Source organism: Terrapene carolina, unplaced genomic scaffold, assembly GCF_002925995.2.
Source record: "Terrapene carolina triunguis isolate 2854851 unplaced genomic scaffold, T_m_triunguis-2.0 Scaffold93, whole genome shotgun sequence".
Taxonomy (NCBI): Eukaryota; Metazoa; Chordata; order Testudines; family Emydidae; genus Terrapene; species Terrapene triunguis.
Genome location: NW_020664444.1, coordinates 9,109,334 through 9,127,074, shown reverse-complemented (window position 1 = coordinate 9,127,074; position 17,741 = coordinate 9,109,334). Strand labels below are relative to the sequence as shown.

The 17,741-nt window shown below is 53.5% G+C and overlaps 1 protein-coding gene across 9 annotated transcripts in view; it reads right to left on the bottom strand.

Annotated features, from left to right (window-relative positions):
- TNRC18 (trinucleotide repeat containing 18) overlaps positions 1 to 17,741 on the bottom strand; it is an 88,809-nt gene that overhangs the window by 44,078 nt on the left and 26,990 nt on the right. For 8 of the 9 annotated variants that reach the window (XM_026650589.2, XM_026650587.1, XM_026650590.1 and 5 more), the window contains 3 exons: positions 13,389 to 13,544; positions 8,810 to 8,935; positions 5,630 to 7,423 (listed from right to left, as the gene is read on the bottom strand). In XM_026650589.2, coding sequence (XP_026506374.1) covers positions 5,630 to 7,423; positions 8,810 to 8,935; positions 13,389 to 13,544 — 2,076 coding nt within the window. The remainder of the gene's footprint in view (positions 1 to 5,629; positions 7,424 to 8,809; positions 8,936 to 13,388; positions 13,545 to 17,741) is intronic. The other variant, XM_026650594.1, reaches the window with a different exon arrangement.

Here is a 17,741-nt window from a genome sequence, read left to right as displayed (position 1 = left end):
TCTCTCTGGCATGTAAAAAGCTACACTCCAGTGGCATTCTGTGCTGAGCCGCTTCATGCCCTCATGCTTCTCCCTGCTATCCTGGGAGACCCATCACTCCTCCCCCTGTTCAAACAGGCAGCACCAAGGGGATTGTCTGATGGTCTTTGAAGGCAGAACAGGGGGGAAAGAGAGGAGAGGAGAGAGATTTTTCCAGGGACAGCCAGCAAGTTAGCTGGCAGCACGGGCCGGGTGGGGGAGTGTACAGCAAACCCATCTTAAGTGTGGCTTCTGCTCATCTACAACCAAACACCGTGCTGTGATCCAACGCCAGTTGATCTCGGGGTTGGGATTATTTTAAGAGCTTGCTAACGTAGCCAACGTACACACACCCGCAGCCCAATCACCCAGGTTTTTCCATTCAGAGCCCTTTTGATTTATTTAGCTTTAATCAAGGCCTGGCCGTCTCTTTGGCAGCTGAAAATGGGATAGAACACTGGCTAATAGCCTCTCGGGCTGTTTTCCCTCCTTGGCGTGTCCCCCCACCAGCCTTTTTATTTGCAGCGCTTATATTTTATTTTATTTTTTGCCATCTATATTATTTCAGATCTACTATTTATAGCTGGGCTTTTATTTTTATTTTTTAAACCAACCCCCACCCCTCCATTCATTCTTGCTTACAGAATTTCCCCTCCCATAAGGGGACGGTCCCTTTTCTGTACAAACCAGCGATTGTCCCTGTCCGTGAATGCCCATTTTGTCCATCTATATGAACATGACGCATGGAGCGCATACAAAATTCAATCACTTATGCACAGAGGAAAAGCTTAGGCCTGTTTCCTTGGCAACCAATGCCCAGTACTAAATACCTGCATTTTACTTGCCAAATACTACAGATTAGCCAACTAAAGCCTGCTTTCTCTTTCTTAAAAGGTCTAAACATTCACGCACCGTCCACTCAGCGCAAGCAAGCTAATGTTATTAGTAGAATCTCTCTTGGCGCACAAGGGGAAAGGAGGGTAGAGAAAGAAAAAGAACGGCCTTGTTTTCTGTATGAAAGCCAATTCCATCACTTAGCAACAGACCCGGAGGCCTGTTAGAATTCAACCTTTGTTTGCAGCCTTTTAGTTTGGCTCCGTAAATTACATTTAACGCAGGCTGGGAGGGTCTGGGTGCCTGAATGGCTTAACAAACAGCCCCCCGTGTTGGCTATGAGGCCTTCTGATGGCTCAAGCCACAGCAGAGGAGAGCGTGGAAAGACCCAAGGGGTCTATGGGAATGGGATGGGGGGGGGGTTACAGGGGAGGAGGCTGCTAACAGAGAGAAAAATGACTCTCCAGACAAAGATTTGGGCTAGGGTGTGATGGCCGGGGTGATGAATCTCTGCTCCTCTGGAGAATTAAAAAGCTAAGCTGAATGAACGCATTTGTCTCACTCAGGCTCCCTCAGCACTGCCAATCAATCAATCCCAGCTCAGACAGGAGGTCTGACATGGAGAGTACAGGCAAGGCGGCGGGCTGACAGAGGAGAGGTGCCAATAGGAGGAATGGGGAGAAGCGGTGACAAGGTCAGGGAACCTGGCGTTTCAGGAACACAGGGTGCCCAGGTCTGACTGACGGGTTCAGAGGTGCTCACAGCTGGGAACTGCTAGGAGGTTACTCCCTCGAGACTGGAATTTCTGCATCTCCGCCATAAATTCCCAAACTGCAAATCCCATCACTTTCCTCCTTCTGCTCTGGAGTACCGATGCCCTCCCTCGATCAAGACGCATCAGCTCGATAACCCGCACCCCTTCGGCACGCTAAGCTTGGGCGCTGGGCCTTGGTTGTGTTAATGGGCCTGACACAGAGATCAGAACAGGGTCAGTTCAGTTGGCAAAGGAGTAGTGTGGCTTTATAACCCAGACGCTTCTGCCTCTCAACAAAGCAGGAATGGGTTCAAAAAGATGTTAATTCCCTCCTTAGCCGAGTTCCCACCTACATATAAGTGAGCCCCAACTCTCCCTGCCAGGTTCTTGGACCCATTCCCCCCTGAACCAGGCGTTCTTTCAGCAGAAGTCCTGACAGCCCCACGCTTGTTACCCCTTGTTGTCTGCACTCCCTTGGGTCTCTTTTTGTTGCAATGAGGGCGGGGTGGAGGGGTTATTACAATATTTGGAGCATCTCTTTAGAAGTGTATTTTAGTGGAAGATGCAGCACCCAGAGACCCTGGAAACACAAGGTCATTATCCCCTCTGACCTCTCTATTCAACTGCAGGAGGATTGACTCCAGTGCTGTTCCCCTGCACTGACTGTGAGTTTACTCTATTGGGAGCATGCGTCCCAGAGATGCCTCAGTGCTACTCTAAAATGCACTCGGAGAGCAGGATGGTACAGGCAAAGGCATCCACAAACATTGGGGAAACGATAGAGCAGAAAAGAGAGAATCATTATGGAAAATAAGGTTCCTAACACGACAATATCCTTGGGAAGCCAGGTAAGGGCAGTCATGGCCGCTCTACATGACATTGCATCAGCTTAATTTACATTGTTTTTTAAACTGATTTAGTTAAACTGGTGCAAGCCACTTCTTCACCCCAGTAGACGCTCTGATTTTGGCTTGTGTAGGTTTAGCTTAATCTGTTTTTTTAATACCAGATACAACTAAAATCAAACTGAACTAAAAAAAAAAAAAAGGGGCCGCACCAGCTTAACTAAATGGATTTGAAAAAGAAAAAAAGAAAGAAAAAAAAAAACCCCTCACACCTTCATTTAAATCAATTCAAGTTTATGTGATGAGAAGGGTCTGTGAATGGGTGCGTCCCCCACCCTCGATCTGGTCCCCTTACTTTGGAAACACAAGTAAATGCCATCATTAGAGCTGCTGGGGGCGATTTCTTTTTCCCTGCAAAAAATTTTGACAAAAGACCCCACTTTTTTGTAAAAAGTTTTCAATAAAATTTTTCAGGGGTTCATAAAAAAAGCCCAATAATTCTTGGATTTCTGGTCTTTGACTGCTGAAAACTGAAATATTCAGGGCACAAATTATTTGGTTTCACTGAAAATCCTGCCCCCCACCCCACCCCCAACCACACGAGCTGAAATTTGTCTGTTTTCAGTGACTGACAGCCCAAACATGTTCAGTTTGGGGATGAAAAACCTGAACATTTTTGTCAAAAACATATTTTCCAGAGAAATTTCTGTTCTGATGAAAAATTTGTTTTTTTGTCAAAAAGATTTCAAATGAAAACTCTAGACCAGCTCTAATCATAGCAGACCATGAAGGGTATGGGCCTGCCAGACACCACTAAATTCAATGGGAAGACTGGTATTGACTTGATCAGGCTTGAGACAAGGCCTTATTTGAGCAGCCTAAATGTTCCTGCTAGTCCATGCCAGAGTCAGACTTGAGTTGCTCTTTGCTTACTGATGGGCCTTTGGGGGTAACAATGGTTATCTTCCCTCTGGGCTCTATCCCATTGCTCCTCCTGTCTGACGTGCACATGAGGCTACTGGCCGTGACAATGAAAGCGTGGGGTCTCCAGCACCAGGAAGCTCTCAGTGGTTTTGTCTTATCTGGAGGAAGGTCTTCATCCAGATAAAACTGGGATAATGCTGGTAGGTAGGGAAGCAGTCGGCCAAAGTGGCAGAGAGGATCTCAGCCCCTCCACTAGAGCTGATGTCACTATGGTTTTCAGTCTGGGGCTCCTTTTGGATCTCCAGCGACTTTCTGGATGTTCACACAGTGGCCGGGAGTGTGAGAGTGCCAATTATCTGTCCGTATCAAGAGCTGCAGCCTTTTATTCTGGGCGTTACGGGAAGCCTCGTGATGGCTACCAGTGCCTTTGCCACGCAGAGTGGATTGCTACAACGTACTCGACAGGGGGCAGCTCCTCAAGGGCATTCAGAGGCTGGGCCCCAAAATGGCTCTCGGTCTAGGGCATCTTTTGCAGAGGGTGAATCACACTTCCATAAGCTATGCTTGGCCTCAGACTTGTTTTCAGGTGCCATTGGATGGGCTGGTTTCAAGCAGCTAAACCCTAAAAGAGCTGGGGGCTTGTTGCAGAGACCACTTCTCTCCCAGTGCAACATTGCGGGAGGCAAGATCAGCCAAGGCACCGGAGCCGACAGCTCACCGGGGTTTTCCATCAGGAGAGTGGCCCATTCTGTGGAGCAGGTGGCAGCTTGTACAACAACCAATGTGCTCTAACCAATACCAGCGACCCCCTCGTTTTCATGGGCACTCAGACTGATCCCAAAGCTTAACCAACTCCCTTCCCGCTACCCCTCCAAAACTGAGCCCATTAGCTTCAGGAAGGGATTTGTCATTTGTTTCATGTTGCACACACCAACAGGTGTGCTTCCCAGCCAGATTTGGGTTGCACAGCAGCGGCATCCAGTGGCCAGTTGGACCAACTGCAAGTATGAGTTTTCAGAGGTTCGCTCTTAAAACGCCCTGCTTCTATTTAAAACAAGGCCCGAGGTGTGAACTCAGTCAGGCAGCAGCCCCCGCTGGTGATCTCTGCACCTCGGAAAGGTGAAAGGCAGTGAAAATCAAATAGGCGGGGTGCTAGATTTAAACGGAAACCTGTTAAAAATGATCAGAGAAAGTGTATGTGTTTCTGTGCAGCGGGGGGAGGAGGCGGGCACCCCACAACCATGATGCGGGACAGAATGAACATAAGAAGCCTGGTATAAAAAGAAACTCCACAAGTTAAATGAGGAATCGAATGGCAGATTTGCAGCCCTCTGGCTTTAAAGCCATGCAGCTCCATGTCTGTCCTTCTGACTAACACCAAATAGCCAACCAAGAGCCCAGCAGATGACTGCATTTAGCTCCCAATCTTGGGAGAATCTATTCTCTATCTGACGCACGGGGGGAGTTACATATGCAAACCCTCCCTGAGCACCCTTAGTCTAGCTGAACAGTTACTTGAATTCAGTCTCGTCTGGCTTGACTAATGCAATGGAGCAATTCGGTCTCAGCAGACGATAGCTACGTTCAGTGTAGTCTCTACCCTGAGCAAGGGCTGAATTTGGTCCTACTCCGTTTAAACCCATTGTAAATCCTAGATTGAATCATGGGGACAAGGTGCACCCATTAGTATTGGGGAGTGGCAAGTTCCACTCTGTAAGGTTCTTTCGAACCAGGTGCAGGCGCCTGCTGGCCTAGGATGGGGAGGTGGGATCCCAAGAATGGGAACCGCTCAAGCAGCTGCAGCACAAGCGGTCCCTGCACCTCACCCTGCCAAGGCCTTAGAGGCATGAGAGGGGAGGATTCCCAACGCCCCTTCAATCCCTGGCCTCCCGCAGAGGCTGCTCATAAGGGGAAGTTGGCTACTGAACTCAGCTCCTGTGGTACAGCCAGCAGAGGGCAGCTCTCACTACCGTGCTGGCTGACCTCCTGATACTGGAGAGGAAAGGCTCCCTGGGCTCTAACCAAGCCCCTGAGCCAACCAGATCCCCCCAACCAAGCAGCGTCTAGGTTTTAGCTTCCTCTGCCCCCACCCTGTTCTCATTCACCCCCACTCCACAAAGGCAGCCTAGAGAGGGGAGCCCAGATCAGCCCCGGCATCTCGATACATCCTCTCCCTCTGGGCACACCCCAGCATGGCAGAGTTCAGTCCCACGGGAGGGAGCTCAAGGCTCTCAGACAGACCCCAGGGTCCTACCTTTTATGCTGCTCAGGGAGAGGGAGCGATCCCGGTCAGCCAGGCTAGGCCCCACTTTGCTGCCGCTGTTGTCCTTTTGCCGAGCAACCGCCACTGCGATGCCCACGGGCAGGTGCCTGACCTCCACCTCGCCCTGTGACCCAATGCTCTCTCGGCCAAAGGACTTGGCACTTTCTGGTCTCTCCAGGTCTCTCTTCAACTGTTTCCCGGCTTGCTGAGACAGCAGCTGCTGGATCTTGGAGGTGCCCAGCTGGGCCGAGTCCAGCTTCATGTTGCCAAGCCCGCCGAAGGGGCTCTTCTTGCCGTTGCTTTGCCGAGCGGTCGTCTCCTTGGCAAAGCTGCCGCTGTACTTGATGAGGCTTTGCATGGCAGACCCTTCGCTGTGGGAGGTGGGGTGCAGAACGTCAGACGTGCCCCGGGACCCTACCGCTGAAGACCTCTGCAGGCCACTGGGGTCGAGGTACGCCTTCTTGACTTCCTCCTCCACCTGGCTGACGTGGTGGTGCTGGGCGGCCAGCACGGCCATCTGGGTGGTGGCAAAGTTGCCCATTTCAAAGGGCTTCCACTTGTGCTCGGGCGGCTTCAGCTGCCGGTGGTCCAGGTGTTGCCTGGAGGAGTCCAAAGTGCCATATACCTTAGCTGCTTCTTTTGAGCCGGCCCTTTGGAAGCGGTCTCGTTCGCAGGCGCGGTGTTCTGGCTCCGGGCACGGCCTCAGCAAGCCCTTGGCGGCCAGGAACTCCCTGCTTTCCGGAGAGCCCAGCCCGGGCCGGTTCAGAAAGGGTTCTGAAGCCACTTGCCTCTTCAGCGCCATGGAGTTGGCCCTGATCACGGACCCCTTCTCCCTCAGGGCCTCCATCCTTTTGGCATCGCTGTGGCAAGAGAAGTCCTGGGACAAGAGCGTGCGAGAGGCGTCGGTGTGACCCCGCTCCGTGGGCGACTGCAACACACTCACTTTGCCCATGTCCTTGTCCTTCGCTTTGTTGTCCCGGGCCTGGGAGGCAATCTGGATGGGCCCGTTCCTCTCATCGTAGGCCTCGACTGAAGGCACGAAGGTGGGGGCGACGACTTTGTGCTCCCTCCCGGGCTCCTTGGCCGGCGGGAAGATGGTGTACATGCTGGAATGGACAGACTGGGGCGGGAACGCAGAGGAGGGCGTCATTTTCCCTGGCTGGGAAGGGTGCGGGGAGGGGCAGCTGCAGGAGATGTGCAAAGCGCCTCCCGGGGTCATGGCGGAGTCGCCCCTTTTCAGCCTGTCGGAGTGGGCATGAGCAGAAGGCCTCATGTTCTCGTCATGGCGGTTGGGGTCCTTGGCACAGCGGTCCTGCTCGCTCCCGAGCGCTTTCAGCATGGGGTCCCCACCGCCATTGCAGTTGTTGAGCGAAGAAGTCTGCAGCGGATTCTTGGACTTTGGTTCTCCGCTGCCGGCCCCCCGGTTTGGCATGTGCTCGGCTAGGAATGGGGACAACCGCTCCCCTGCCTTCACCGGCTTCTCCAAGCCAGTCCCTTTCCGGTCACTGTCGGGTTTGGCTTCCTGGGTGAGATCCACCACGCTGCGAGGCCGGGGCTCCTCTTTCGGCTTGCCATCTTTCTTGGGAAAGTGTAGGGAGAGGTCACTCCGACAGGCCCGCTCCTTTCCGGGGGCGTCTTTCAGGCCCTCCTTGGAGCTCTTGTGCAGGTGCCCGAGGTCCTTCTCACGGTGCACGGCGCTTGGCGCGTGGTTGGCCGCTGTCCTCGAGACGGGGGCTTGGGGGTGCAAGGCAGACTGTCCCACGTGGCCGGATAAGTAAAACCCATCTGCAAAATGAAATGGAACAGGATTACCTTGGTTTCTCGCCACTGCAAACTCCCAACCGCGACTGCTCCCATCACAAGCCCAAAAACTCTAGGCTGTGACTCACGAACATGGGGAAAATGGGGCCAGGCTAATATGGGACGAGCATTTAGGTGCTCTTGGCAAGGGGGCAGGACAAATCCCAAACCTTTAGTCCTTAGTGTTAGCAGAGAGCCAGGATTCTAATGGGGTTCCCAGAACACGTCCAAGCCCCACCAAATCCCAACCATCAGACTGAAGGGGAGAAGGATCTTGCCAAGAATCCCCTCTTGATCACAGCACCTCTGTCAAAGACAGGCCCCCAGGTCCTCTGCACAGCAGTGATGCAACGGAGAAACTGCCTGAGCCTTTATGGGAGGTACACACGAGCTTCTCTTGTTCTGAAGGGTAGGGCACCATGAGCACACCAACCCAAGAACCTGCTGCCACAGAGTGTCTGGCTCATACGGAGCCTGGGCGAAGGGGCTGAGATGGGTTAACTACACTTGTGAAGGGTTAATGTCGCTCATTTGATTGGTCAAGATTCTTCTGGGGTCTCAAGATACTTTTCAAAATCAGCCTCTCAGCCTCCTTCCAGGCTCAGCTCTCGGAGCATCACCCAGCCGGGAGCTGTGGTTCTGCATTTTAACTCCAGACTGAGCTCAGCTGGGACCCCTCCTGTCGCCCACCATCAGACAGCACAACCCCCTTAACCCTTTGGGGTCTGGGACAAAGTTCCAATGGTTTGACGGCTGGCAGGTAGCCTGGTAAGGGGTCACGTGGGACAATCTATAGGGTGATGGCTGCCAGGGCTGAGGTCTCTCCCTTCTAGGGAGCAGGGGAAGGGAAGGAATCAGCAGAATCTAAGGGTTGACTCTCTCTGGCTGCTGGGCAGAGGATCTCCGGACACGGAAGAGCATGCTGGTGAAATCGGATGGCCACCATGGGAATCTGCCCTAATTAGAGCCACCGATGACCGGCCACCCAGGGGAAGCCCCCATGAGCTGTGATTTGCACCGCAACAGCTAACCTCCATTTCCAGCAGTGGTTGTTCCACTGGTGCGCAGAGCATTTGACCGGTCGGTGCTGGTGGTTCGCACTGGTGCAGCTACGTTAAAAAACAGGGCAATGCCTCAGCGCAGCCACGGTCTTTAATAAAATCACCATCTTCTCCCAGGGAACACCCCTCCTGTTAACACCTGCCAGGCTTGGGCCCCCATGCAGGGAGCGGTAAGGAGGGTGGATGGAGAGGTCTCTCAGAGGATGGAGATGGGGAAGGAGCGGCGAGGATAGAGAGGAAGAGCCCGTGCCAGTTGTACAGAGAAGGACAACAACCCCGGTTCCAAACACACCGATGCAAGCAGACTGACCTTTCTGTGACTCAAAGAGGCTATGCTGACCCAGCTGGGCCAGGAGGGGGCTACCGCTGCGCGGGGGCTCGAGGTGGCTCAGGGGAATGTACGACGGGTAGAGCCCATTGGGCAGATGGGAGAAGCCTGAAAAAACAGAAGAGGAAACATGTTTCAGAACAGCCGGCTCCCTGTGTTGGAACAAACCCCGCAGAGCTACAGACTGTTATGGCTGGCAACACACACACCCCACCACCACCACGCCAGAAGAGGCGGCTTTGCTTGAACAACCCATTGCGTCATGCCAGGCTGCAGGGTGCTGAGAGTCAGACTCAGACTCCAGGGCTCTGGAGCACCATGTAGATCCTCCCACCAGAGGGCGCTGCCTGCTGCCCCGATATTCCCCCTTGAAGTCGGGAACATCCGTGGCTACAGATCACATGGCCTTCCTGCACCAGCTGTATCGCCATCCTGCTGGGATGTAAGCACTGCCCCAGTCCGCAGGCAGCTGCAGGGAGCGATCAACGTTGTCAAAATTTGCAACAAAACTCCCCATCGCAGCAATCCCACTGTTGTGGCAGCAATATTGTTGAGAGAATCCATAAAACAACTGATTTAAAGAGCCACAACAGAATCTGAATGGAGACAGACAATAACTGTAGCCTGTGCTCCGAGCAGCATCTGGATGACCTAGTTAATATTTCAAGTTATTTAGACGCTATTCATGATCTTTTGCTATGTATATATTTACATAAGGCACACTGATGAATTGGCTATGTGCACCATTGCCACCTACTGGATGGAATCAGAACTGCTTAATTTTTGTGTTACAGCTTGTTTTTCATTAGTTTCATTTTTGGTTTTCTTTTAACAATTTTTGAGTTCTACGTAGCTGTCAAAAAAAATTAGCTTTGTCTTTGTATATACACGTAGTACTGTTTCAAACAGCACTACATTCAAGCACACTAGAGCAGCTTTAGCGCACACCAGCAGGGTCTACACAGCTCAATGAATGTGCAACACATTACTGGGCTTTAGAAATCACACCCCCGTAGTCCACATTACTGCTCAGTGTAAACAAGATCTTAGAGACAAGTCTGGGATCAGAACATCACCTATGTAAACAAACTGCACTGAGAAAGGAGTGAAGTCAACATAAATTGAGTAGCTATTTCTGGTATTTTTCAGGTGCGTATTGGATGAACAGCAATTTCATTTATTTTGTACTGGGGGTGTTTATTGGTTAAAACCCAAAACCCCAAGCCCTGGTTATAATCCCTATATGGCTCACTCCTAATGGAGATCTTTCTTTGGCCCAAGCTCTTTTCGGAGCAGGATGACTGGAGCTTTATCCTAGCTGTCACTGTGACGTTCCAACTGGCTGAAGTGCAGAGCAAAGAGACAATTGCTAAATCCCAGGTGGGACAGATTTGCTACAGTTCTATGCATAATTATATAAAAACATTGCACGTACACCCTTTGCAAGCCATGAAGTGTTCACACAGGAACATTCAGACTATATGTGGACAGCGAAATGTACCTTTTTATTCCATGGGCTGGAGAGAGTTGCATAATTCCTGAGCACTAGTACAACGAGGAGATTTATTCTAGATTAGTGACTAGTATGTTCATCTAGATCACGCCGCCTTGTCAGGAACTAGGGTAAGGAACAAGCCAACCCTGGGAACAAATTACAGCTAACTTAGATGGGACTGAAAGTGTCCCATCTGGCAGGGCCCATGGTTACAGTAAGGGAAGGAGACCCAAACCCATTTCCCTCACGACCTACCGCTTGAGTCTCAATTCCACAGCTGCTGTGTGCAAAAAACCAACTGAAGACCGTGGGAGTTCTGCACACGGAGCAGAATCAGTCATGAGAACACGGACATTTTTCAGAGCGCAAGTCAAGTGAAAGTTTGGCAACACATGGGAGCAAATACTCTCCACGCATGCGCTCCAAAGTGGTAAGCTCTCAACTTCACGGCTGACCTAGCTGTCCCCACCAGGCATTTGCCCAGGCCTTCGGGGACGGGGGGAGGAGGGAGACACACAGGATCTAATATTTGGGGTGGCGAATCAGCATGGGAATGGTGCCAAGAATGTGTTGCAGAAGCAGCTGCTCTAAGGGGTTACACGCAGGGCACCATTCCATGACCCACTGTTTCATTTTCTTCACTGCCCACGGTCACCTCTACACAAGGGCCTTATCCAGGCTTCTTTCCTGAAGATCTCCCACTTGATGCAGCTCCACCCATGCAGGACTTTCTAGCAGCCTGTCCACACTAGTGACTTCGCTAGAACTCCCCCTAATAGCAGCCATGGTAAGAAATTAAGAAAAAAAGCTAGTGTGGAACCTCGGGAACCCGAAGACCTGATCTGACGTCAAACACAGATCTCGCTGCAACACTGGAGAGGAATATGATTTAGCTGCTGGGATGGACAGGATCAAACTGTCTTCCAAGCCCAAGTAAATGTGTGTGACTGAAGCCTGGTTCTAACAAAGGCTGGGGATGTTTTCTGCATTGGCTGTTGAACATGGCTAGTTTTTTAGCATAGATCTGCCGTATGGGATCACATCAATCCAGTCTGTAGAACTGAATGAGGGCAGTGGCCCAGAGAAGGCTACTTCACCTTGATCCCCCTTTCCATGCTGAGGCTGCAAAGGCAGTTTCAAGGGCATAAGCAGAACCTGGAATCAGTTTGCTACTTGCTAGCTACTTGCTGAATTTCCTGAATCACACATATCGATTCCCCCTCCCTCTACGCAAAACAAAACATAACATCTCAGACTTTCTACGGTCCCCCTCTCTATGGCAGTCACTGCATCCCAACTCCTCCCGCCCAGTTCTCTCAGTTCAATGGCTTTGTCAAGCCAGGTGATTGAAGCACTGGAGGGGTTGGCCAGAGGATATGGGGGAGGGCAATCGCATGTGGGTGGAAGGTCACAGGTCAGGTGAAGGCCCCTTTCAGTCACTCCTTCTCCCCAGAGGGATGGAGGTTGTTACTGATGTTTTACACCTGCTGTCACGGTAACCGAAGCAAGGAGTAGAGTGGCTGACAAACCAGCCTCCTGTGCATGTTCAGGACCCAGGAACCATCACCAGGCTCTGGTGCACTGTAGGAAAAACTCCTACGAGGGGCTCCGGGGCTGGGGGACAAGCCTAGGACTCAGCACTCAGGAGCCCAGAGGGCCAGCACCTCACACCAGGTCAGAACAAGGGAGGCGATGGGCGCACAAGGCGGGGATCTACTCGGGAAGGAGTTCAGGTGACCAGAGCAATTCGCAGGCACTAAGATCTCCCCTCTGCCCTGACTTTATAAGGGGAATCCATGCACTGGTGGGAAGACACCATGAACACACACCAGCCAGGGGGTACCTGGCCCAGGCCAGAACATGGGGCTCACACAGCAAAGAGGGGCTGCAACGGGACCCCCGCTCCAAACGCTCCGAATGTCAGGGTGCTTGAAGCTGGAACCAGGCTCTGAATTTTGCAGATTGGCCCCTATCTTTATAAGGGACCAAGGCAAAACCCAGATCCAAACAACCTCAATGTGTACGCAAGACACAGATCCCAACTCTGCCACTTGAGCCCCTCTCTAATGTCTCTAGCGCTTCGGGTAACCCTGAGCACAGCCCGTGAGACAGGTGTGCATGACGCTCAGACCAGCAGGCAGGGGGCAGGTGACCCACCCAAGGCCATAGGCAGCCTTGGCGCTGGGTTCAGACCCCAGGAGGAGCACCTAGCTCCCAGGCCTGGGAATGCACCACTCAGCCAGGCTCCTCCCCCTCTCACATTTGTGGAGGATCCCACTGAAATGCTGGGCACAGCAAGCCTGGTGATCTGGGAAACATTCCCCTCCTCCCCTTTGCCAGGGATGGAGAAGTCCCAAATCCTGCCCAACCAAGGCAGATCACAGCACCGGGTTACAACAGCAGCAGCCAATGGGGAAAATGGAGAACGAGGACATGGCGAGAGAACTCTCTTTGGGAAGGGGCATGCATCCATTGCACACCCGTGTACACACACGCACATGCAGCTTCCCACTGAACCCCCACACCAACCACAAGAGAAGACACAAGGAGGGATCTAGAGGTCGGACGACTGCTTAACACACGTTGCTCCTTTTGCCGGCCATGGCCTCGGTGAAAGGCACCAGATACCTCGCTGGCCCCTGTACCATGTGGCAAGGCCCGAGGGAAGGGCTTTATTGCAACAAGCAACATACAGCTTACCCCAGCCACGGGCTTCTGCATGGGAAGGGGGCAACCCACAGCCATCTCCCCCTGGTGTCAACGGAGCGGAAAGCTTTGCAATCCAGCACAACGTCCTGGGCCAACAGACACCCCAATAGTCCCAACCAGCTCTGCCTTGCTGCTCCTCCAGCTGATCACTCGGCCCTAGCCCGCGGCAGCAGGGGCACTGCCAGCTTGCACAGGGGCAAAAAGCTATTACTGAGCACCTATGGCCACAAGGTGGCCCAACCCCTCTCCCAACTAAAGGATGCTCTGAAAGCAACGCTCCCCTCCACCTGGCTAGGAGAGGGGGCCGCCCCAGCCATCAGCCACTGCCATCAGCATTCAGGTTCTCTCTCTCTTTACCTTCATGGGAGTGAGCAGCCCAGAGTTGCACCATCTGTAGGTCGGCGGGGGTGGGTGACCTGAAGGACAGGTCAGAGGGTAAAGGGGTAGGGCTTCCATGGGGCGTGGAGGAGGTCCCTAGTCCGCTGGCCACATACCCACCCAGGAAGGCCTCACCTGAATGGGAGGATGGAGAAGAAAGTCAGGGTTAGGTACCAGCTTTAAAGCAGAGGTTCTTTCCAGCTCGCACCCCTCCCACTGCCATCTGCTATGCCCCGGCGCCCACTCCCCTAGCAGGCGCCCACTCCCCGCTAGCAGGCCTAATGAGAAAGCACTGCAAGATGAGCAAGTCCCTGGCTTAGGAGCATGTTCCCACTTGGTTCCCCCTGGCCACAAACCCTCGTGGTCTGTGGCGAGAGGGGATGCCTGGGCCCGTGCAGGGGGAGCAGGACTGGCAGGCAGCAGCTCCCTAGTTCCCATCCCCAGCTCTCGTGCTGATTCCCTGGGCAAGACTGCTTCCCCTCAGTGTCCCTCGCTGTCACACGGGGGCAATGAAACGGACCTGCCTGGCGGGGGCGTTGCGAGGACGAGCGCTGGTAGGACGTAAACCACGCCAAGAGCGGTTAGCACAGGAACTTGGTGGATGCAGCTGTGTCAGCCCAGCCGAAAACCCCTTTGTCTTTGCTCTGCTTTCTAAACTGTAGGGGGAGGGCTTGGCCCGGGGACTCACCAACGAGAGGGGATGCGACTGATCAGACGATTAAACACAACCAACCACACAAACCACAGGCACAACGGGGGCAAGGGTTGCTCTTTGCTCTGAGGGACTGGCGCGGCGGGGATGTCGGGGGAGGCAGACATGCCCAGCCAGATCTGGTTCGGGTTAAAAGTCCCCAGAAGAAAGTCTTCAGAAAGGATCGCCCAGAATCTACGCAGCTCCACAGCGAAGCCATCTCCACCAGGACGGGTGGTGAAAGATCCAACCTGCCTCTCTGGTCACATATTTCAAACCCGCTGAGAGCGGGGCAGCCTCCGAGTTTTGTCTTGCGGGTTATTTCTGCCAGCAAATGTAGACCCATCCCCGGAACATTCAGCATAGGTGCTAAGTGAAATGATGGCAGAGGAAAAGGAAACATTTGCAAGCTCCCCCCGCGCTTAGAAGAGGCCAGAGCCTCCCCAGGCAAGTGGCTACAGCATCCAAGCCAGACTATGCACCACACACCGCTAGCGTGCGCCCGCCTAAGAGGAACTCCTCCACCCAAGCTCTGATGTGCCCAGCACTTCGAGGAATCCCACACCCGCCGCAGCACAGCTTCCCCCCGTCAGACAGAGACTGCCGTAAGGGCCGGCTAGCAGGGCACGGTCAACCAGCTCCCCGTGATAGGAAATGCTGGTAGATGGGCGAAAGGCAGAACAAGACCTTTAAAAAAAAAAAAAAGGCACGTACCCAGAGATAAAGCCTAGAGGCAGATGTGAGAGAAACTGGACATCAGCGAGGGTCACTCATCCCCCACCACTCTGGGCAATCAAGCCTGTTGGCCCCGCGCTCCGTTCCACGCAGGCTCCTTGCTAGTGACCCAAACCACAAGCCACCAGCAAGACACGGCCATGCAAGGCGGAAGCAGCACTCAGGACGCACAAGCCACGGCCCACCAGATCTGGTGCAGGACGGGGCTCCTGGAACCAGCTGGGAGGCAGCATGCTAGCCTAGATATCCCTGGTCTCGGGGCGGGGGAGGGCAGAGCCAGCCACAGAGCCAGTGCAGGGAACCCACAGATGGAACAGCTCATGCACGGAGAGAGTGTGGGGAGACACCACCATGTGCTCCAGCGATCCCTTCCCCTCAGAAGCCACAGACTCTTCGCCGGAAGCTTGGTGGCCTCAGAGGCTGTGCAGGAGATTAAGTAACTTTCCCCCTGCTCCGCACGTGTGCACAGATGCCGCCGGTTGGCCAGTTTTGGGGTTTCTGCCTCTTATGAAATACTGCTAACGGCCGATGCCGCGCCGGCCTCTCGAGCAGCACTTCTGATGGATGGACATGTCGGCGGGAAGTGGGGAGACCAGAGAGGGAAGTGGCGCAGGCTCGAGGCAAGGCCTGCAAAGAGCAGATGTGCCCGTGCCATGAGAGCACCACCAAGGAAAGGATCTGCCCCAAAGCTCCGTCTTCCCGAGGCCGCCACACCTTCCCCAGCAGAAGAATTACAGCAACATCCAGAGAGGGGCTTGAACTGGCAACTCGCCCTCTGAGAACCCCTAACACCTCGAGAGCAGCAGCTCTATCTGCTAGTGCATTGACAGAGCCCCCAGGGAGTGGAGGCCAAAAAACCCCGTTCTCCTCAAAGATCAAGCACTCCACACTGCGGAGACAAAGCACCAAGGAGTGAATACCGAATTCCACAACAGCTACGTCGGAAACCCGCCTCTGGATCACTGTTTCCTCTGGGTCAGAGCCTGCCCTCCTTGTCTCACTCTGAGGTTAGGGCCAACGGCTGTAAAACAGGACAATACTTCCTGTCTGCCCAACCAGCTCCGAAAAATACTGCAACTGATCCGCTGTGTGTGTGTGTGTTTCTGTCCATCTGATACTGCCCTCTGCTGGATGAAGCTAGAACGGCTCAACAGTGTGTCCTAGGGCAGGCCCTAACGCAGATTTGCAGATTAAGCAGTAAGAGACTGTGGTTTTACAACAAGAGGACCCAAGATTTATCCCTGCTGTCGCTGTAAAGTTTCTGGCATGCACAACGTGCAGCAGAGAGAGCCAGGACGCTCCCACATAGCCAGGGACACGTCCCCTCCCGCTCCCCCAGTGAAGGCTTCCCTCTCCCCTAGATCGCTGTAAACAGCAACTGGCATGCGAGATGGTGACACAAACAGCTCACCGGGCTGGACGACCAGTTCAATGCTAAAAAGCTCCATTTCCCAGCCGAGGAAGAAAGAGAGAGGAATCCCAAGTGCACTAAATACATAGCCGGCGGGTCCAGGCCGCGAGGTGTACTAAAGGCCAGGGTTCGTCTCATGCCTACACCACCACCTGGACAATGAGCACTAGAACTGGTTACATGCAGTCGCCTGCCAGCCTAAGGTCCTGCGCCACTTCCATTTCTGGTCTCACCCTCCGAGTTAGCAAGGGACCAGGCATCTCTTATCCCCCGAACCATCAAGGCTACCGGGACTCAGATTTAGCACAGTTTGGATCCAGCTCCCAACACCCCAAGCTTTGGGGAGATGGGGAGGGTTCAGGTACCTGAGAGTTGCGTTCAGACCTCTCTCTTGTTATGAGCTAATAGAAAAGGATCCATCCACCTTCTACAAACTTCCTGCCATTACGTGCCGAAAGATCCTGCATCAAAAGGGATCACAAAGGATTCTAGGATCAACATGCCGGAGCACTGCATGGACCATAAGGTAATGGGGGGATCCTGCATTAGCAGACCCTTTGCTTCCCCTCATTCCAATCTGCCACCTCAACATTTCCGGAGAGCTGCTCTTCTCTGGGTTTGCAGACTCCAGATTTTCTCTCAGAGAAAATGGTGGTTTCAGTGCACAGTGCAATGGAGGAGCTCAGGCCACCTGGAGCCAACCGAACCAGCTCAGGGGGGCCGCTTGGCATTTCCACCTCCATCGTCTCTCACGGTGCTAAAAGGCTGGGATGGGTAATGGAGGAGCAGATGCCGGAGTGCGTCCTCAGAGCATGGAGACATGAATGGGGAAATATACAGCCCTGCCGTTAGCCAGCGTTCAGAGCTGCAGCCAAAGAGAGAATCTGAGGCTCCAGCAAACTGCAGAAAATATAGCACTCATCTATCAGCAAACACACATCCATAATTCATAACCCCCCGTGCATGCAGGGTGCAGAGCCCGCAGCTCTTGGGCCAGGTGGTGATAAGGACAGGGCATTCCTTATACACTCTAGTATAACCCCCTTCCCTTCCCAACTTGGGACATGCACCTCAATGAAATACCTTCCCTCTTTGCCCCACCCCCCACCCCCCATGCAAAGTAGCTCCCACACGTTCACTATTTTTACAGAGTCTAGTGAGGCACAGAGAGAGCCACACATGGTGCCAGCTGCAGCTGTGCAAAGGGTATGCGGGCGTCCTTTGATCCAGCCCTGCAACGCCCCTGGCTCTGCTACCCCAGCCCCTACCCTCTCCAGGGCAGAGACTGCAAGTTGTGCCACCATATCGGAGAACTGTAGGGATGCGACAAGCGCCTTCTAGGGACAAGCAGGGGTTTCAGCCAAAGGTCTAGAGAATGACAGCCCCCAGGCTGAGTTCCCTCTAAGCTACACCGCCGCAAAGCACCACGCAGGCGCTCAGGGCTGCTGCAAGGAGAGATGCCTCTCCCCCAGCCCCGGACCTTCCGCAGCCGGGG